Source organism: Notothenia rossii (genome assembly GCF_949606895.1).
Source record: "Notothenia rossii genome assembly, chromosome: 1".
NCBI lineage: Eukaryota > Metazoa > Chordata > Actinopteri > Perciformes > Nototheniidae > Notothenia > Notothenia rossii.
The window spans coordinates 63,390,602-63,412,195 of NC_136912.1; the positions used below are offsets into that span (position 1 = coordinate 63,390,602).

At 41.9% G+C, this 21,594-nt stretch overlaps 2 protein-coding genes across 2 annotated transcripts; both read right to left on the reverse strand.

The window, feature by feature from the left end:
- Positions 1-16,289: 16,289 nt before the first annotated feature.
- LOC307040519 (E3 SUMO-protein ligase ZBED1-like) lies at positions 16,290-17,921 on the reverse strand. Its single transcript, XM_079683424.1, has 2 exons — positions 17,380-17,921; positions 16,290-17,211 (listed from the first exon to the last, which is right to left on the reverse strand). The coding sequence occupies exons 1-2, from the start codon at positions 17,815-17,817 to the stop codon at positions 16,807-16,809; spliced, it is 843 nt and encodes a 280-aa protein (XP_079539550.1). The 5' UTR covers positions 17,818-17,921; the 3' UTR covers positions 16,290-16,806.
- A 1,740-nt stretch (positions 17,922-19,661) lies between these two features.
- LOC307019336 (E3 SUMO-protein ligase ZBED1-like) lies at positions 19,662-21,594 on the reverse strand (the record flags this gene model as incomplete). The annotated part of the gene is made up of 3 exons (XM_079650137.1): positions 20,501-21,594; positions 19,773-19,850; positions 19,662-19,708 (listed from the first exon to the last, which is right to left on the reverse strand). The coding sequence occupies exons 1-3, from the start codon at positions 21,345-21,347 to the stop codon at positions 19,662-19,664; spliced, it is 972 nt and encodes a 323-aa protein (XP_079506263.1). The 5' UTR covers positions 21,348-21,594.

The window sequence follows — 21,594 nt, forward strand, 5'->3', positions numbered from 1 at the left end:
TGGCACTGATACTAACGGGGAAATCCTGCAGGACTCAAATGCCAATCTCTGTTCCCTCACTCATTTGGGAGTGATTACCCATCAGCCCCGGGGGGTGCAGAGGAAAGGCAGCGTTACCCCCGGTCTGCACGTTGTTTCTCTTTCAGAAATACAGACGACTGTTTGTATGACGCGATCACAGACACGCTGCAAACGGTGTCCGCCAAAAGTCGAGTCCAGTGTCTATGGAGTGTCATTTTTATTTGTTATAGTTTGGGAAGGTTCAAAATCGGTAGGGAAAGCCAGCTAAGTCGGTAGGCAGTAGAAACATGTCAAAAGCGGTAGACTACCGCCCAAATCGGTAGGGTTGGCAGGTATGTAATGTATACATTGAACAAATAAATATGTAAAGAATGGGACTTCAATATAAAAAACAGCATAATAATGCTGATAAATGTACACAAGAAATAGGAATGCCATAGTAAACTAGAGAATGCAATTCCTGAAGAAATTGCTAGTGGGAATGCTTTATGCTGAAAAGCTGACGCTGAATTGCTATTCTGAAATGTAATGTGTTCGAAGAAAGTCAAGAATTTAGATTGAAATGATACATGAACACTGGGGGATTGAATGTGTGAGAAGAAAATAAAGTAAAAAAGCTTGGAAAAGCAGCAGAATATTTGAACTGCAAACGATTGAACTAACTTGATGACGAATGATCTGTCGCCAAGGCGACGGTATTTGATGACACCCAATAATACGCTTAGATGTTTTGATGGCTGCATCGTTACCAAACCTGTGAAGTTTTTGGGCCGTTTGGAGCATTTTCACTGAAGTTATGAGAAAACCATGTTTCATAGCAAGTATTGTGTTGCCATGGCAACGGCATTTGAAGACATTTCAAAACTGTCATGTAGATTTCTTCATGGCTGGAATGTTAGCACATATGAAGTTTGAGCACTTTTTTACCATTTTCATAGGAGTTATAGCAATATCGTGTTTTACGGCGAGGGATGCGTTGCCATGGCAACAGCTTTTGAGGAAAACTCATTAATGGCACATTGACATGTTGAGGGCTGGACCATTAACTGGCATCTGAAGTCTGGTGGTGTTTTGACCATTTTCATATCAGTTACGACAACATCGTGTTTTTTGGCGAGGGATGCGTTTCCATGGAAACAGCCCATGGTGAGATCTCAGATTTGGCGTAGAGCTGTTGAGGCATGGACCGGTGATATACAAGCTAAGTTTGGGGACGATCGGACCGTGTCCATTCGAGTTACAGCGACATCGTGTTTCATGGCGAGGGACGCGTTTCCATGGAAACGGCATATGATGACACCCCATAATTGACATAGAGCTGTTGAGGGCAGGACCATTATAACCATTATCTGAAGTCTGCTGCTCTGAGCATGTCAGTTGGAGGTATGACATCATCGTGTTCCATGACACAGGTGTTTATATTTGAGCTAACGACGTGTCCAGAGATCAAAGGTTTCCATGGTGATCAAATAAATATGGCAATGGCTCAAATTTCTTGAACAACAAATTTGTAATAGGTTTGTTAATTGACCAAAAAATATGAACAGTTGGAAGATTGAAAATGGGATCATTATTAGGATTATGTGTAGGTCATTGAAAAGTAGAATCATTTAGAAAGATGTGAACATTGAAGTTTCTATTTTAGAAAAGCTGACACTGTAGTGTATCGCTGGTTTTCCTTGTATTTGAAAGATTAACTGACGTAGCATATACATTATATATTTTTAAATATATATATATTTTTTTAATTTATAGTACTGATGCTACGTGATTTGGTTCGGCAGCCAAATACCGCAAAATAATATCTGACGTGTTCTTGTGTATTGTGTTTGTTTCCCGGGGAAAACTCACAAGAAACAACAGCTGTTGTTATGCCTGCTGTGGCGTTAAATTACTCCATTCTCCGCTTGTAATTATGCCTTTACAAGCTTCAAAGTTGTATTTATCATGAATTTGAATTTGGCAAAACAAGTTTAATATTCTAAAAGTCAAGACTGTATTTATTTGAAATCAGATGAAAACAAACTGTAACCAACCCCGAAAAACTAGTTTTTTACACAAATCCACTTCTATTTTGAAATTAGCCGTTGCAACTTCCGACTGATTTCGATAGAGCGGGTAACATATGAACAAAGCCCTATGTGGATGTCAGCATGAGCAAGAGAAAGATATTTGAGGAAAATCGTGTTTTCCAAGAAAAGTGGGAGAAAGAGTATCTTTTCACTGAATTCAGGGGTAAACCACAATGTTTAATATGTTTGCAGAACGTTGCTGTCATGAAAGTAAGCAACTTGAGCCGCCACTTCAACACTTCACACAAGGACAAATATGACAGGTACACCGGGGCCTTACTGCGGATATAAGTGCGTACTGTGACACATTGAGGGATCCACACTTTCTCTGTGAAATGGCCTTTCTCACTGACATAACTGGACATCTCAATTACTTGAATGTCCGGTTGCAAGGCAAAGATCAGACCGTGTCCGACCTTTTTGGTCATGTGAATAGTTTTCAGATGAAACTCGGCCTGTTCAGAGATAACCTTGCGTCAGATCCCCCGAATTTGACACACTTCCCCGCATGTGGAGAGCTGCGCAATGACATCCCAGAATAGGCCGAATGTGAGATGACGATCCACCGCTACAGAGAAGCCCTTAAAATGTTGCAGGATCAATTCAACAATCGCTTTCAGGATTTCCACGACATGCGAGGCACAATTCAGCTTTTCACTGACCCCATCTCAGCGGTTGTGAATGACCAGCCACCTGAACTACAAGTGGAACTGTGCGAACTACAGGGCGACTTATTTCTCCAAATGAAACTGAACGTGAGGGGAGTGTCGTTTTGGAGACTGTTGCCCGAGACTCGCTTCCCTCTTTTGAGAGATTTTTTGCTTAAACAGGCCAGCATATACTGTACATATGTGAGAGCAACTTCTCCATGATGAAGCACATCAAATCAAAAGAGAGAAACAGACTGTCAGACGAAAACAATGTTTCATCTGTTGCAGCTTGGATGCACTGGCATCGATGTTGACATTCCCCTTATTCATGTTCATGTTTATGTCATGTTAGAGCAGGATTTATTCTCGCCCGCCACTTCCCGAGGCCCCAGGTGTGCGGCTGGGCTGAGCAGCTGTGAGCGCAGCTTTCTGCTGTGGATGAGAGGGGGGGGGGAGGGGTAGCAGGTCTGAGGGGGGGGGGGGGGGGGGGTCTAACTTCATGTTTATGTCATGTTACTGTTTAATCTTAATGTACACTTTCCAATAGTTTAAAAGTTGTATTCTACTGTTAAATAAGCTGTTCAATACAAACATGCCACTTGTAAAAATTAAATAACATTTCTGTGAACTGATGTCTTTTTTGTGAGCTTATTAGAGGATGTTCCCTTAAAGATCGAAAAATATCAATGAAGATGTCAGACTTAGTATATTTGTTAATAATTAAATACAATACATGGAATTTGACGTGAAGGACAGACGTGCAATAGATGCCGTGTGTAAATCGAAGAGATAATACATTTTACAGCGTAGGCAGACTAAATGTTTGGAAATGCATCTGTCTATAATAAGAAGATCACGCAAAAAAAAAAAGTTTTTCGCCTGCCGTCTGTTTGCAGACTCGTCAAAGCATTAATTCATGGTTTTTACTAACCGGCATAAGTATGTTGTTACTTCGGCACGTGTATTACAATTAAATCACGGTCAAATATGTTCATCTTGTTGTAGTTGTAGCCCCCTTGACAGCGATTCTCTCTCTAGTTTAGCAAACTCAGCCCGACTCAGCCCTGTTTGTTGGGCTCGATAGAACCACGATTTAGTCGGGCCAGAAAAAAGGTGAAAAAGTAGCGCGGGCCAAAACTAGGCCAAGTGGAAGCGCAACCAAAAACGGGCCCCGCACGGCTCGGCACGCTTAAAGCGAGCTCCGCGCTGCAGTGGAAATGCGCCATAAGTGTGGCTGAGTACTTTAAAGGGTTCATGAATAGAGGGGACTTTAATGTGAAATAAGAACAAGAAAATAAAAGTCTAAATGCATGAAAAAGCAGCAGAATATTTGAAATGAAAACTTTAGGGTTTAGGGTTCGGGTAATGTTGTGAATCGAGTGGCCTGTGTTCGTCGTCCATAACATACGCCTGCCCATACCATAACCCCACCACCACCATGGGCCACTCGATTCACAACATTACCCTAACCCTAACCCTAATCCTAACCCTCAGACCAGATACTGACTGGTTTTCGGACCTCCCCAGACCCCCCCAATAAAGCAAAAATGCACATTTCAGAGTGGCCTTTTATTGTGGCCAGCCTAAGGCACACCTGTGCAATAATCATGCTGTCTAATCAGCATCTTGATAGGCCACACCTGTGAGGTGAGATGGATTATCTCGGCAAAGGAGAAGTGCTCACTATCACAGATTTTTTCAGATTTGTGAACAATATTTGAGAGAAATGGTTATTTTGTGTATGTAGAAAATGTTTTAGATCTTTGAGTTCATCTCATGAAAAATGGGAGCAAAAACAAAAGTGTTACGTTTATATTTTTGTTCAGTGTATTATGGGATATATCTCTGGGATTATGAAAGTTATGAATGATAAAAGTAATAGCCATTGATTCCCGACCGAGCTGAACGTTTAGATGTTTGAACGGAGTTTCTGCGTTGTACAATGTGGGAGGAGAAGTGGCGCAAAATAATCCGGCGGAATAATACATACATTTGTGCGTAGCATAACAGATGCTGTGTCAGCATTCCCACTAAATGATCGCACAAAGTGATTGTAGGCTAATGTTTAAGAAGTCCTTGTTTGTTTTGGGGGGTTTCCGCCCCCTATAGTTTTTTGTGAATGATCTGCAAAGGCCTCCCACCCATACCTAAAACACCTCCATTGGACACCTGTTTTTTCCGGTAACATAGTGACATCACTCTGTAACACTTGGGCTTCTATTGGCTAGCCCACCGACACATTGTATGTGATAGGCTTAGGGGCGGGAGATCTCTGCGGTTAACCAATCACAACAGAGCCGGCCAGCTAACCAATCAGAGCAGACTGGGCTCAGCTTTCAGACAGAGGGTAGAAAAAGGTGCTGCAGCACAGGCAGTATGAGAAAAAGAAACAGCTTTTTGAACATTAAAGTATGGAGACATCTCACAGTAGAGGCAGTACACAACATACAAGCATGAACCTGAGGGTTGAGAATAATATGCCCTTTTTAAATCAGTATTGCACCAATGGAGAATACACGATAGGATCATCTGCTTGCAGGGATTAAATAAGTCCAAGGGCCAGTGTATTGACTAAGAGAGTCTGGCACTCTGAAGGAAGAGTTAATTTGTTTTTTAGCCACAGGCAGGAATGAATTCCTGTGGAGCTCTCTGGTGTGTTTTGGTCTATATCATATCATCAGTGTTTTATGTCTGTTCTTTATTAGTCATATTCTTGTTGGGGGTGTTTGGATACTGAGATTACTTTGAATTACATGTAACAGATGAAACAAATGTACATCATGTTTTATGGTCAAAGATTAGTCAAGTCATTCCTGCTTATTTTAAACCAAATTACCTCAGGACGAGTAATCATCTATGTCATGATCCAGTTGTAATGTTATTATAATTTGACAATGGTTGATTGAGCTGAACATCATAACTTTTTCAGACAATCATTTTGGAAGGCAAGGAATAAGCAAGGGTTTACGCCAAACCATATGATCAATTAATGGACATGTGTACAATACCACTGTTTGTTTGTAGCCTTTATTTAACCAGGTGAAAATCCCATTGAGATCAACGATCTCTTTTTCAAGGGAGACCTGCTTGACCTGTTTAAAGGTGGGCACCCAAGATAAGTGTCACCACATTTATATCTGATCCAATGTAATCTAGTGTTGCAGAGTTATGGTGTTAAAATATGAACAGGAGTGTTTTTCACATCATTATGAGGCTTCAGGGCAGTTTACATTTGATCTTTCAGATATTAAATGTCATCACTTCCCAATTCTATCCGTATGTGTGAAATGTCATAATCAGCCTATGGATTCATAATTTATGAAAAACATTTGAAAGCTTGATCTTTTACAACCTGATCAGTTTTAGTGGACTTGTGAAACACTACAACAATTCCCTCAAGGCATTCCTGAGATACCGCAAACAATAGAAGCATAAAAAATATGCTTTTAAAAAAAGGAGGAAAAGATGTGTAACAGCAGTTGAGGAAAATTATATTGTGCAGATTAAATAAAACCATTGCATTATCAATTCTCTGACAATAAGACATCCCAATTTTACAATTGTTAGGATCACAAGCATCACAACATTATCTCTGTTTCCAATGTTTTCCTCTGCCCCCACTGAGCCCTAGCATTAAAGCCAGACATCCCCCTCAGTGAGAAAATCTCAGATCCGAATAATGCTGTTTGCATCCTGCAGAGCTGCATTGTGACTGCTTGAGTGCTCTCTGTCTGCACGTGTTTTATAAAATGAAATTGTTTACCTGTACATGCAACCGTACATCAACAAGCTAAAAGATTGTGAAGGCTGTTTGTATTTCTCTCCCTGAGCCAGTCATCAGGCAATTCCGTCTAAATGCTTTCAACACACACATTAGCCTTGTCCCACCATTATTAAGTTTATGTTGTTCATGTCCTTTTTTTCCTCTGCACATTTACTTTTTCCACATTACACAGCATCGGCCTGTAGGCTATGGACCAACGTGCACCTTTCATTGTTTCAGGCAGTTTAACAACTTGTTGGACATTTCTGCTCCATCTTCATCTTTTTTAAATCAGCCTAACTCTCCACTTTGAATATAGTATACTTGCAACTGAAAACGAAAATCGTCCAAACGGCACCAGACTTCAGATGATGGTTAATGGTCCAACCCTCAACATGTCCATGTGCCACTTGTGACTTTTTCTCAAAAGCTGTTGCCATGACAACTCATCCCTTGCCATGACAACTCATCCCTTGCCGTTAAACAAAATATTGCTATTACTCCAATGAAAATTGTCATAAACTGGTCAAACTTCACATACGTGCTAACAGTCCAGCCCTTAAAGGTCCCGTGTCATGGCCATTTCTACTGATCATAATTCCATTGTTGAGGTCTACTAAAATAGATTTATACTGTGCAATTTTCCAAACTCACATTGGTTTCTCATACAGCATCTCTGTATAGTATGTGTATTCACCAGGTATTCACTCTCTGTCCTAAACGGCTTGTTGGAGCTCCTGCCCCCCCCCTCCCTGTGAGCCCAGTGTGTTCTGATTGGTCGGGATGTTTGCGAGGCTCGTTGCTTCTCGCAGCTGCAAGGAGCAGACAGGCCTCCGTGTCGGCGATACAGCAAGAACAAGCTAAACTCATCCTGAGCACACACAAACACTCACAGCCGAAGTAAAAACAATAAGTGTGGCTTGATATTGAGTAAGAAAAAGGTTTATAACGCTGTGAGCATGGGTGTCACGATCTGTCTGTGTTGTGTTTTGTCTTGTCTTTTTCTGTCTTTGGTTTCCTGTTTTATTTTGAAAAGTGTTCACCTCCTGTTTTGCCTGTTGCTTTCTGTCTGTTTTCCCTCCCTGATTACCCGATTGTGTTCACCTGATACCTCTGTGTTTTCTCCTCCCTCCTCACCTGTCTCTTGTTTGTTTGATTAGTCGTGTGCATTTAGGTTCTGTGTTTTCTGTTAGTCTTTGTTGGGAGGACTGGCTGTTGATTTGTGTTTTCTCAACGTGAGTGGACATTGCGATAGTAGACGGAGATTGGAGTGAACGTTGACGTGAGTGCGAGATTGAGAGCAGCTGGTGGAATGGCGTCTTTGAGTCCTGGAGAGGAGGATATGGAAAGTGCATCTGAAGGAGAAGGAGGGTGGAATGAAGTAAGGAAAAAGTCTTCAAGAAAGAAGATAGACATGTCAAGTGACAGTCTTAGTGAATCTGATTCGCAGAATGAATTGAAGAAAGTAAAGAAAAGGATTGAGAATGAAGAGTGGAAAGTGATCGTGGAGTTTGGTGAGCAATCCGCAGCTAAGCTACATCCAGTGGCCTTGACTAAAGCGATTCACAAAGAAATTGGATCGATAAAGCAAGCAAGATTTCTGAGCAAAGGACGGATGTTGGTTGAATTGATGAATGCAAAACAACAGGAAAAGTTACTGAAAATGAAGACCCTGAATGAAGTTCGAATTAAATACGATGTTCCTGGAGCAAATCGGAAAATACTTGGAGTTATCAGTGGAGTTCCCATAGAAATCGGCATAGAAGAACTCAAGAAAGAAATTTAAAGGGGGACACGTGTCTGTAGTTAAGTGTCTTCCTACTCGGTATCAGGGTAAGATAGTGGATAGTTTGTCTGTTCTTCTTCAGTTTGAAGAAACAATACAACAGAAGATAATGATCGGTTGCATGAGCTTTCCAGTAAGATAATTCATCCCTAAACCTCTGCGATGCTTTAAATGCCAAAGGTTTGGGCATGTGGCAGACAAGTGCAAAGCAACTAAGCCCAGGTGTCCAACATGTGCGGGGGAACATGAATATGGTAGTTGTACTGCAGGTGCTAAGGTGAAATGTTGTAACTGTGGTGGGGAACATAGTGCTGCGTATCAGGGCTGCGAAGTGCAGAAAAAGGCCAAGGAGGTGCAGAGATACAAAGTGCAAAATAAAGTCTCATATGCTGAAGCAACAGAAAAGGTTTCACTAAACATATCTAGGAAATCCCAAATAGCAGCAAGTATGTTCTCTTCAAAAGATTTTCACAAACTCCCACAGGCAAAGGAAAGCTCCACAAAGTGTTCACATAAGTGTGTGATAGGAGAGGGTGCATTGATTGTTAATAAGTACAAATTTGTGGCCTTTATTGGAAAAGTGGTGAATGTTGCTTTGCAACAAACAAAAAAGAGGTCAAGACTGAAAACAATAGTGGAAGCAGCATGTGAATTTTTGGGGATAAAGGATATAACCGTTGAAATGATGCATGATGTGCTAGCCACCAATAATGATGATTCACAGATTAGTAATAATAATAATAATACATGGGACTTTTATAGCGCTTTTCATGAAACTCAAAGACGCTTTGACAGAGAATTTAAGAAAACACAACAAAAAAAAGACAAAGAAATACAAAAAGAGATAAACAAAACAGAAAAAATACGGGGGGAGTGGGGTGGTCAGTGGTTGAATGCAGTGTTGAACAGGTGGGTTTTGAGTGATGTTTTGAATGATGAGAGGGAGGAAGAATCTCTGATGGATTGGGGTAGTGAGTTCCAGAGGGTGGGTGCAGCAACGGAGAAGGCTCTGTCGCCCCAAGACTTGAGGTTGGTCCGGGTGGGGAGGGACAGGAGGTTGGCAGTGGCAGAGCGGAGGGAGCGAGTGGGAGTTTGTCTGTGGAGGAGGTCAGTCAGGTAGGATGGGGCCAGGTTATGGAGGGCTTTGTACGTCATCAGGAGGATCTTGTACTGAATTCTCTGGGGGATGGGGAGCCAGTGGAGCTTGATGAGGACGGGTGTAATGTGTTCACGGATTCGGGTGTGGGTGAGTAGACGGGCGGCGGAGTTCTGGATATATTGAAGTTTGTTGAGGATTTTTGCAGGTGAACCATAGAGGAGGCTATTGCAATAGTCCAGACGGGAGATGATGAAAGTGTGGATGAGGGTTTCGGCAGCAGTGGGAGAGAGGGATGGACGTAGACGGGCGATGTTTTTGAGGTGGAAGAAGGCTGTCTTTGTGATCTGTTTGATGTATCTGTTGTAGGAGAGGGTTTGGTCAAATATGATGCCTAGGTTCCGGATGTGAGGGGAGGTTTGAACTGGGAAGCCGTCTATGTTGAGGGTGAAGTTATGGATAGGTGTGGTGAGCTTCTTTTGTCCAATGATTATTATTTCAGATTTATCGCAGTTGAGTTTCAGGAAGTTAAGTTGGAGCCAGGATTTTATTTCAGTGATGCAGTTTGTCAGGATGGAGTGGGTAGCAGTGGAGATGGACTTGGTGGAGATGAGAAGCTGGATGTCGTCGGCAAAGCAGTGGAATTGAAGTCCATGACGGCGGATTATGTGACCAAGGGGAAGCAGGTAGAGAATGAAGAGGAGGGGGCCGAGAACTGAGCCTTGAGGGACACCTTGGGGGAGAGGAGCGGTGGGGGATTTGCAGTTATTGATGTAGATGAACTGGTTTCTGTCAGAGAGGTATGAAGTGAACCAAGAGAGGGCAGTGCCGGTGATGTTGAAGGTGGTTTCAAGACGGGTGAGGAGGATGGAGTGATTGATGGTGTCGAAGGCAGCGCTGAGGTCAAGGAGGATGAGGAGATTGAGGTTACCAGCATCGGAGGAGAGGAGAAGGTCATTTGTAATTTTGAGGAGTGCGGTTTCGGTACTGTGGTTTGAGCGGAATCCGGATTGAAAAGTTTCATAGAGGTTATTAGCAGAGAGATGATGCTTAAGTTGTGACGCTACAGCGCGTTCCAGAACTTTTGACAGAAAGGGTAGGTTCGAGATTGGTCTGAAGTTATTAGGGTTGTCAGGGTTTAGTCCGGGTTTTTTCAGAATACGGGTGATAGCAGCTATTTTGAGGGACGGTGGGACGGTGCCAGAAGACAGGGAGGAGTTGATTGCTGTAGTAATGAGTGAAGAGAGAGTAGGAAGGCAGGCCTTAACAAAGCTGGAGGGGATGGGGTCCAGGGTGCAGGTGGCAGTTTTCATTCCTGTGAGGAGATGAGAGAGGTCAGTAGGGGAGACAGAGGAGAACTGGGACAGGGGTTGGCAGGATAAGGGGGGGGCAGGTGGCTTGAGGGAGAGCTGGTGTGGTAGTGGTTAAGCTGCTGTAAATGTTGTCTATTTTGCTTTGAAAATGTTTGAGAAAAGAGCTGCATTTGTCTACTGTGAATGACTGAGTGGTGGTGTCCAGGGGGCTGAGGAGTTTGTTTATTGTGGAGAAGAGTGTTTTGGGGTTTCCGGAGCCAGAGTGGATTAACTGAGAGTAGTAAGTGGTGCGGGCATGGAAGAGGGCATCTTTATATTGCTGTAGGTGGTCTTTGTAGGTTTGAGAATGAATTGTGAGACCTGTTTTATTGCGGAGTCTTTCAAGTTGCCGGGCACGGGTTTTCATCAGACGGAGTTCAGGGGTGAACCAGGGAGCAGAGTGGGTGAAGGAAACTGTTTTGGTTTTTATGGGTGCAAGTTGGTCAAGGCAGGAGGACAGAATGTTGTTGTAGTAGTCAGTGAGATCAGAGGGGCTATGGAGATCCACAAAGGGAGTGGTGGATATTTTTTCAGAGAGGGAGGATGAGAGCAAGGTAGCTGAGACAGAGCTTAATTTAGGGAAGTTGATTTTGCGTTTTTGCTTTGGTGGTGGGGTGGGAATGTTGATGGTCATGGTGATGGCTAAGTGGTCGGAGAGGAAGAGGTCTGAGCCAGACAGATGGTGAAGGTTTAGTCCAGTCGAGCAAACAAGGTCCAGAATGTGGCCACGGTTATGGGTCGGAAAGTTGACATGTTGAATGAGGTTGAAGCAGTTAAGCATGTCCGTGAAGTCTGTAGTTATTGTAGAGTCAGTGGAGTCCATGTTCCTATTCTATAGTGAATAGATTAATGGTTTTTCTCATTCTGCAATGGAATACTAGAAGCCTTATTGCAAATGGACAAGAATTCAAGACCTATATATATATATATACATCAGTTAAAAGAAAAACCAGACGTTATTTGTATTCAAGAAACATGGCTGAAGACTCATTTGGACTTCATAATTTGGGGATATACTGCTATAAAACAAGATAGAAATGGTGGCCAGGGAGGGGGATGTGCAATCTTTATCAGAGAAGTAATCTCTTATAGTAGGCTAACATTTAAGAACAGTCATGATTTAGAAATAGTGGGTGTAGAAGTTTGGATCAATAAAAGGAAAATTAGTGTCCTGAATTTTTATAATCCATGTAATAAACTCAAAATAGAGGAATTAGACAGTCTTTGCCAAGGAAATTAATTAATATGGTGTGGTGATTTTAATGCACATAATACAATGTGGGGAGGGAGATCAACAGATTACAATGGACAGGTGGTGGAGGACTTAATGGAGGCAAAGGAATTAGTTTGTTTAAATAATGGGCAAGGTACAAGACTCAATTTTAGAGATGGAACAGAGTCTGCGATCGACCTAACTCTTGTAACAAGTGAATTAGCTTCTGGTAGTAGTTGGGAAGTATTGGCAAATAACAGTATTGGGAGTGATCATCTTCCGATTATAATCAAGTTTGATATAAGTCATGTGGTTGAGCTAGACGGTATCATGAGATGGACTTTTTCTAAAGCAAATTGGGAGATGTTTGCTAAATTGTGTGATAACGAATTTGATCAGATTGATATGGCAGGAAGTATTGATGAAATAAATGACCAATTTACTTCAAATATAATTAAAAGCGCTAATCAAACTATTGGGAATATAACTGGTAAACTTAGTAAATGTGTTAAGATGGTACCGTGGTGGAACAAAGAATGTAATGATGCAATCCGAAACAAAATCAGGCTGTTTGGAAAGCTAAGAAAGACACATTCTTTACACAATTTATTAGAATATAAAAAGGCTCAGGTAAGGAACATTGTTAAAAGAGCAAAAAGGGAGTGTTGGAGAGGATTCTGTTCAAGTATTGGGAGAACTACACCATTAGATAAAGTATGGGGAATGGTTAAGAAGATGAGGGGAATAAGACAGCAGAGTAACCTGCCAGTGTTAGAGAATAGAGGGGAAATTGCCACTGGTGCTATGGAGAAGGCAGAAATTCTAGCTAAAAATGGTCAAAGTTCATTCTTCGGAAGATTTGACAGAAGAAGGTAAGATCAGGAGGCAGGAAGTGTTAGATGAACATCCTAATGTATATGAAGAAAGACATTCGTCGCAGAGTGTTGTAAATATACCCTTTTCTATTCAAGAGTTGAGAAGAGCATTAAGTAAGTGTAAAATGACTGCTCCTGGGAAAGATAATGTATGTTATATAATGTTGACCAAATTAAGTGATTTTGCATTAGGAAAGCTGCTGGAGATGTACAATAAGATCTGGGAGAAAGGGAAGCTGCCAATAATATGGAAAGAGTCTGTCATTATTCTTATTAGAAAACCTGGGAAAGATCCAACCAGTCCAAGCAGTTATAGACCTATAGCTCTGACATCGCACTTGTGTAAAGTTATTGAAAGAATGATAACAGAAAGGCTGACATACTACATTGAGAAAAATGAACTAATGACTCCTTATCAGAGTGGGTTTAGAATAGGGCGGAGTACTTTAGATCCACTGCTGTGCCTGGAGTCTGAAGTCAGGAAAGCCCAAGCGAACAAGGAGTGTGTTGTAGCTGTATTCTTTGATGTGGAAAAAGCTTACGATATGATGTGGAAGGAAGGGTTATTAATAAAACTGGACATTATGGGTCTGGGAGGTATTGTATATAATTGGATTATGGATTTTTTGTTTGGCCGTGCCATCAGAGTCCGAGTTGGCAATTCATATTCTCGAAGGCATGAAGTTGAAAATGGAACCCCGCAGGGGAGTGTCATCAGTTCTCTTTTATTTTCTATTATGATCAATTAGATATATACACACACAAGTAGGATCTGATGTTGGTAAGTCACTTTTTGCAGATGATGGAGCTATTTGGAAAAGGGGCAGAAATGTAAAATATATTGTGGCTAAGATTCAGGAAGCCATTACGGAAATTGAAAGCTGGTCTCTGACATGGGGGTTTAGATTGTCGGTGGAAAAAACTGAAACTTTATTTTTCACGAGGAAAAGGATAGGTGAGGAGGTTAGGTTAAAACTTTATGGACAAGATCTAAAGAAAGTGAAGACATTTACATTTCTGGGAATATGTTTGGACGAGAGAGTCCCATGGAGTACTCACATTGATAAAGTAGTAGATAAATGTAAAAGGGTTTTAAATGTTATGAGGTGCTTGGCAGGCACTAAGTGGGGGGCTGATAAAGCTGCTTTGAGGAATGTATACACAGCCTTAATAACGTCAGCCATAGAATACGGACTAATAGTGTATGGTTCAGCTGCATATTCTTCTCTTCAAAAAGTCCAGGCACAAGAACTAAGGATATGCTGTGGGGCAGTCAGATCTATACCAGTGTCGGTACTTCAGGTAGAGGTCGGAGAAATACCATTTCTTTGAGGAGAAAACAGTTAATTTTTAATTACTGGGCAAATCTACAGGGTCATAAAGATACTCACCCTACTAAACAAAATGTACAAACAAGTTGGGAAAGTAACAAAATAAAAAAATAGTTTTTGTGTCTCGGAAATATTTAAGGAATTCAAAGTTAAAGAATGGAATATTAGTCCGACGGTGTTCTTATCAGCTGTTCCACCATGGTTCCTACCTCAACCTATAGTAGATTTATCATTATTGAAACGGTTATAATCAATGTACAGGCGTATGTGAACACTGTTCTACATGAACAATATGGGCAGTTTATACAAATATTTACTGATGGACCCAAAAATCCAGAAAATGGTCTAACTAGTTTTGCATTTTTTTTTTTTTTTTTTGAGTTAAAAGTCAAAGTGGGAAAGCGTACAAGTGATCACATTGCAGTATATACAGTAGAGATGATGGCTATCTCTCTAGCACTTCAGTGGGGAGAGGAAATACAGTACAGCCAATGCGAGTGGTCATTTGCTCTGACTCCAGTGCAGCTCTGGAGAGTATAAACAACTTCTCTTCAGAATTTCGTCAGGATATTTTACATGACATTTTACACATCATGTTTAGGTGAGTTCATCTGGGAATTGTTGTGCAATTTGTGTGGGTTCCAGCGCATGTGGGTATTAGAGGGAATGAAGTAGTGGATCAACTGGCAAAATGTGGTTTGAAAGCAAACCAGATTGATATTATGGTACCCATCAGTAGAGCAGAAGTCAAATCTTTTACAAAAGTGGTTATCAAGCAACAATGGCAAAAACTATGGGAGAGTAACACCAAAGGAAGACATTTATACCAGATACAAAGGGAAGTAGGAACAGGAAGGACTTGGGGGATTAGTAGAAGAGAACAGAGCATTAACAGCAGGATAAAATTGGGACACTCAGGATTAAACTCATCACTGCATCTGATTGGAAAACATCCAAATGGCAATTGTGATGGTTGCCAACAACCAGAGACAATACATCATGTATTTTTTAGCTTCCCGGATTATAACAGACAAAGATTCATTCTGAAGACTGCACTGGAACAACTCAACGTTAAGGGCATGGATTTCAAGTCAATATACGAAAGTAAATCAAGAAATGAAGCAAACAAGCTGATCTTCAAATTCCTCAAAAGCACTGGTCTGAGGACAAGGATTTAGTATGAACATTTAATAACTCAACAGTAGGTGGTGATATATGCTCCCAAGTGGAAGCAATTCGCCATTAAAGAGAAGAAGAAGTCTCAGTTAGTTCCTTGTTGTAGTTTGACGTTGTTCACTGGGAAGAGTTCTGTTTTGAAACCTTGAAATAAAGGTATTTTCTGTTAATCTGCATTTGGGTCCTGCTTGCTTCGCTCAACCCTGACAGAAGAAAACTAACCAAGGATGGGCCCAGCAGATCCGTTTGAGTTGGAATTACTCAGTTTTTCATTTTCTTTGGCTGGCTGCTCTGATAAATGGAGGGGAGCATCTGGAGTTCAGCAGTGAGAGGCTGTTCTGGCTGAGGCACACCAGATGGCTATGGAGAAGCCAGGTTTAGTGAAATTCTTACCTGGCTGGATTTTGGACTTCCTCTCGGTGTGTGATGCCCGACCTGCTTGCCCCAGAAGCCATGCTTTGGGCTCCAGTACAGGCCCCAACAGCCATGGTTCCAGTCCCAGTTCTGGCCCCAGCAGCCATGGTTCTGGCCCCAGCAGCCATGGTTCCAGCCCAAGTTCTGACCCACACAACCATGGTTCCGGCCCCAGTTCCGGCCCCAGCAGCCATGGTTCCGGCTCCAGTTCCGACTCCGGTACCGGGCCCAGCGGCCATGGTTCCGGCTTCAATTCTGGCTCCAGTTCCGACTCCAGTGCCGGCCCCAGCTGCGATGATTCTGGCTCATGTTCCGGCTCTCCGGCCCACTCCAGTCCCTTGTAGGGCTGAACGATTTTAAGAAAAAATTATTGCGATTTTTTTCTGGCAGAGATTGCGGTTTCGATTTCAACCACGATTTATTTTCTTTAAATCAAGTTTCAGTGTAAATTAATTAAAACAATGAATTTCATTAAGATAATGCAAGAATGAAAACGGCTGGCAACAGATTTCAAATGCAAGACTGTTTATTAAAAAAATATCAAGCATTAAAAAGATCAATGGCTCAGCAGCATCAAAATAATTGCACTTTTGTAAAATAACGTAGGCTACATACAAATTATAAATTATAACAACAAAGTGGAGCAAAAAAAGAAGTCTTACCTTAAAAGTAGTGCAAAATGGCTCAAAGGAGCTAGCTTATGAACATCAACATCAGCAGCAGTTACAGATATTCAACCCGTGTATTCAGAAACCTGTGCTTCTTCTTCAAATAAAGTGGCAAGAGGAAGTGAAATGTAAAGGTAGTAAAAATAAATAATAATAATAATCATAATAATTTAAAAAGTTTAAATTACCCTACATTTTCCTCATCAAGAAAAGATGTCAAACTGGTTAAATTATTTTACATCTAGTCTGTATACAAAAGATAAGTAAAAAAGAGTGAACATCTTTTTTAATGGAACAAAGACATGTCAGGGTAAGGTGCCGATAAGAGATTTCAGGGCAAAGTGCAGAAGAACAACAACAAAAATCAATAAATCTTCCCCTTCATCCCTTCAGAGATTTTTGGCCAAGAAAACCAACATGTCAACCTTTGCTGGCTTCAGACATGCACGCTGACATGTGACAATATTGCCACTGGCACTGAACAGTCTCTCTGATGGTGCACTCGTTGCTGGTATGCAAAGGTACTTACGAGCCAACTTGCTAAGCCATGGGAAGTTGACATTGTGCACTCTCCACCAGGCCAGTGGATCTTGCTCTCCATCAATGGTAGGAGTTATGAGGTAGTTGTCCAGTTCTGCTTTAATGGTATCCTCCAACTGCACAGTAGAGGAAGCAGGGACCACCTTGGTCTTAAAAAAGCTGCCCAGTGACCGCTTTCGTTTTGTAGAGGTGGATGGTGGTTCTTCTTCTGCACTCAGGGGCATGGTATGGGTTGTGACACAAGCCCTCTGCTCCTACAACACACAGTAATAAGAGGCATCAATGTTTTGCTATCAGTTGTGATTAAGACCAACGAGGCATTTTGTCTAAAAGTTTAAAATGTCAGTAGAGTATAGTTAAAAAAAACTAAAAATACAACTTTTTGTTTTATTTTGAAACAACAAAGAAAAAGGACGGCTTACCTTTTGTGCCACCTGTTCCATTTCCATCTTCACTCTGTCTTTGATGTATGGGACATTCTTTTCGCTTATGTAGCTTGTCTTGAATCTTGGATCAAGGAAGGATGTGATGTCCAAGAGCTCCTGTGTCACTGGGTCGCTGTATTTCTCTTCAATGTAGTGGAGAGCTCTTGATTTGATCTCCTTGGTGAGATTCGTGTCCTGGTCAGTTTCAGCAAGCGTTGCTGTTCTGAGGAGATGGAGCACTGGCTTCAGGTATGACACGCTTACGTAGTCCTCACCTGAGAGGGCGTCTGTGAACTCCTGAAGAGGACCGAGGGCATTGTTTACAGATTCAAGTACATCTATGTCTTGCCAAGTGGGGATCAGGTGCCGCGTCTTCCTGTCTTCAGACAGAACCTGGCACAGTGCCTTGCTCTGCTCCAACACCCTCCCAATCATTTTCTGCCGGGAGCCCCATCGTGTCGGACATTCAGTGACCAGTGACTGTTGAGGTAGGTTTAAGTCTTGCTGTGCCTGTTTGAATGCCCTCTTCTTCTTCCAGCTGTGAGCAGTGGTGTAGTCTACGTGATACGCTGGTATACGCCGTATACCCACTAGAAAATGCCAGTGATTTCCGTATGCCCTCTTAAAAATGAGCGATGATACGTAACAACATCATTTTGTGACTTCGCTTTCACGCTTTCGCCCCCTTCTGTGTTAATACTTTTGGACGTCTGGGGCTTCCGTCGCCTTTGGCCTGTTGCTAAGCAACAGCAACACACTTTGTTCGGCTCTGACAAACCCCACGTTTCTCTAACGTTATCAGAATTTGATCCTTCCATCATTCAAGTTCGCGGAGCGCTAAACAGGAAGCAAACATGAAACGAAAACAGACGACAATATTTTAATGTTTTCCGAAGTTTTCCCCTATTACCAGTACAGAAGAAGAGCCAGGTCAGGCGGCTGTCCTAAAGGTGACAGAGAACGAGTCCGGCGCTACCGCAAATTTACCCAGTAAGTGAAATTAGCATGGTTATGATTAACGTAACAGTAGCTAACTAGCTAACTTGCTAGCTAATTTGATCAACGTTAGTGTGGTGGATCAATGGAAGAGAAAGGGAGCGAGATTGTGTGTGTGTGTGTGTGTGTGTGTGTGTGTGTGTGTGTGTGTGTGTGTGTGTGTGTGTGTGTGTGTGTGTGTGTGTGTGTGTGTGTGTGTGTGTGTGTGTGTGTGTGTGTGTGTGTGTGTGTGTGTGTGTGTGTGTGTGTGTGTGTGTGTGTGTGTGTGTGTGTGTGTGTGTGTGTGTGTGTGTGTGTGTGTGTGTGTGTGTGTGTGTGTGTGTGTGTGTGTGTGCAGTCATAAACAGAACACAATGTTTATATTATCTCCTTGTTTCGGACACAGATGAGAGCTCCTGGCCAGCCTTGTGGACTGAAAGTTAGGCTATGGAATGGAAGAACAGGCATCCTTGGTTGGGGTGGAGGGACAGAAAGTTAGGGAAATGTCAGCACACATGCAAAGGAAAGCTGATCTAAACAACAGAAATTCAAAAAGTCAATGACTATGCAAATGAGAGTTAATTCATGGTCATGTTAAAAGTGCATTTAAAACATTTGCACCATTACATTACTATTTGTTAGTTATCAGTAGTTGTCAAATAATTAGCTATTGAAAAAGTGGAACATTTTTCTCCTTTTATCTGCTTTCCATGCATTTGTTAGCCATAATGTAAATATTGTAAGCAGTTTATTAAATACTTTTGAGTAAATCTTGGCTCTTTTCTGCAGTTGTTATTGGTAAAAACGTGTATTATGCTAATTAGTCATGGTTTTGTTTATTTCCTTTGCAGCGCTACAAAATCAGTAGTTGTCCTCACAGAACAACGAGTGTCTATGTCTGAGGAGTGGGTGCACTTTAAGATCCAGTCCTCAGATTCAAGCAGATCAACATCTTTGGCCTCTTTGAGAAACAAGATTAGACGACATGAGACGTCCAGAGCACACAAAATAGCCCAGGAGCTCACGGAGAAGGGTGGACAGGATTTAGTTGGAAATTTGGTGAGAGCTGTGTCAGAGACAGTGTTTGCAGTAGGCCATATTGAGATTTTGATAAAAATGTCGATTAATTGTTCAACCCTAGAAGATAAGTGGGCTTTTTCCATCATTGTTCATTCTTTTATTTTTGTTATTGTTAATTTCACTGGCAGTTAAAAGTCACATAAAAATGCTTATAATACATTGACATGTTGATAACACATAACCAGTCTCAAGACTAGTCTATGCATTAGTAAGTGTGATGGTGTTCATGAGGTGTTGCTTCGAGACAGATGTCGCTCCGCGATGCGTCGCTCTAGGATGGATGAATACAATTATTACAGTATACCCACTACAAAAAAGTAGACTACACCACTGGCTGTGAGTGAAGACCGCAACCAGCTGCTTGCAAAGTCCTGTGGCCCGTTTGATTCTTTGATCATCTTTGACAGCATTTTCTGGTGGAAAACATTACATGTATTACAGTATGAAAAGCCATAAGGATAGCTCATAACACAGAATTCATAACATATTGATTACATCTGTTGTCATCTTGTATTAAGTTCAATTACGTTTTTTTAGCAGCAGACGTCAGTTATTGCCCATAAATTAATTTGTAATTGGTAATTAATGTACAAGCAAGGAATATGCTTTTTAGATATTCCACTAAAAAACAAAAAATCATTTAATTCGTAATATAGTAGCATCAGCTGTGGTTGCACCACCCTGACATCTGCTACTACAAAAACGTCATTGACCCATTAGTAAGGGCTTCAAAAATAGGGGAGACCGCCTTTGCATCTCTCGGCAATCCGCAATTAAACAGAAGCAAGCAGTATTGGGAGGTTTTAAAGTTTACCCATGAAAGGGTTCATTTTTCTCACTAGGATAAACAGTATGTTAAAGTAGCATTGCGCTAACAGTTGGTCAGCTAACTACAGCTTGACAACAAACCTCTCGGCGCTTCGTCCCTCCCCCCTCCCAACTGTGTTTGAGGGCAGAGTAATATAGCAGAGACTAGGGCCTCTGCGAGGATAATACGAACTCTCACACTTGTAGTAACTTTGTAAACATACACACTCGCACGAACACACATTCTTGTACTTACCAATTGCAAGATGCAGCCTGTGTCCGAAGCACTGCAGTCTGGTCCATTGGTTAAGTTCCATTGCTTTGATCATATTTGTAGCGTTGTCTGTTGTTATGCACGTCTGGGCCTCTTCTTTTAGACCCCAGTTGGCCAAGCACTCCTTCAGCCCCATGGCAATATTCTCCCCTGTATGGTCAGTGGGGAAGTATGCTGTCTGCAGGCAGCGGCTACACAACTCGAAGTTGGCGTTGACGAAATGCACGGTCAAACTCATGTAGGGCTCGGTCGTTCTGCTTGACCACAGATCAGTAGTTGACGCATAAAACTCCGTGTTTTCCAGATCATTTAGAACTTTGGCCTTACATTCTGTGTAGAGCTGTGGGATGGCAACTTGATTGAAGTATGTGCGGGAGGGCAGATCATACCTCTTATCCATTGTGCGTAGCAAACTTTTAAATGCGTCTTTGGTCACTGTGTTTACAGACACCATGTCCTTCGATATGTAAGTCGTTACGGCAGCGGTAATCTCCTTGTGTCTTCGGCTAGTTTTTTCATAAGGCGTCACACTGGCGAACGATGATGTTATTGTTGGCTGACTTGCCGAAGTATGGCTGCTGCTTGATTTTTCACGGTTCTTTTTCGCCATGCACTGCTCATACAAGTTCAGGTGGTGAACTCTCAAGTGGCGATGTAAATTGGTGGTATTGCCAGCCGATGTAGCCACTTTTACACGACATGTTTGGCACATCACCTGTTTCTGGTGTTCATCATCATCCTCAAATCCAAAATACTGCCAAATGACCGACGTGCTGTTTCTTTTTGGTATTAATTTAGTCGGCTCCGCTTCTGCTCCCGCTTCTGCCATGCTTGAAATTTAATGACGAGCTACACACTGATTGGGGTGGAGAACACGTCATCTGGTCACACGCAGGCTGCAGCTTTCTGATTGGTAGCTGGCACAGAGCCTTGGGCATTCATGTGAAATTATTGACGAAATTATTATTATTATGCACCAAGAAAAACCGCAGCTTTGACGATCCCAAAATCGTGTTGTCTGAGATCGCGATTTTCGGTCTAAAACGATAGATCGTTCAGCCCTAGTCCCTTGGGTT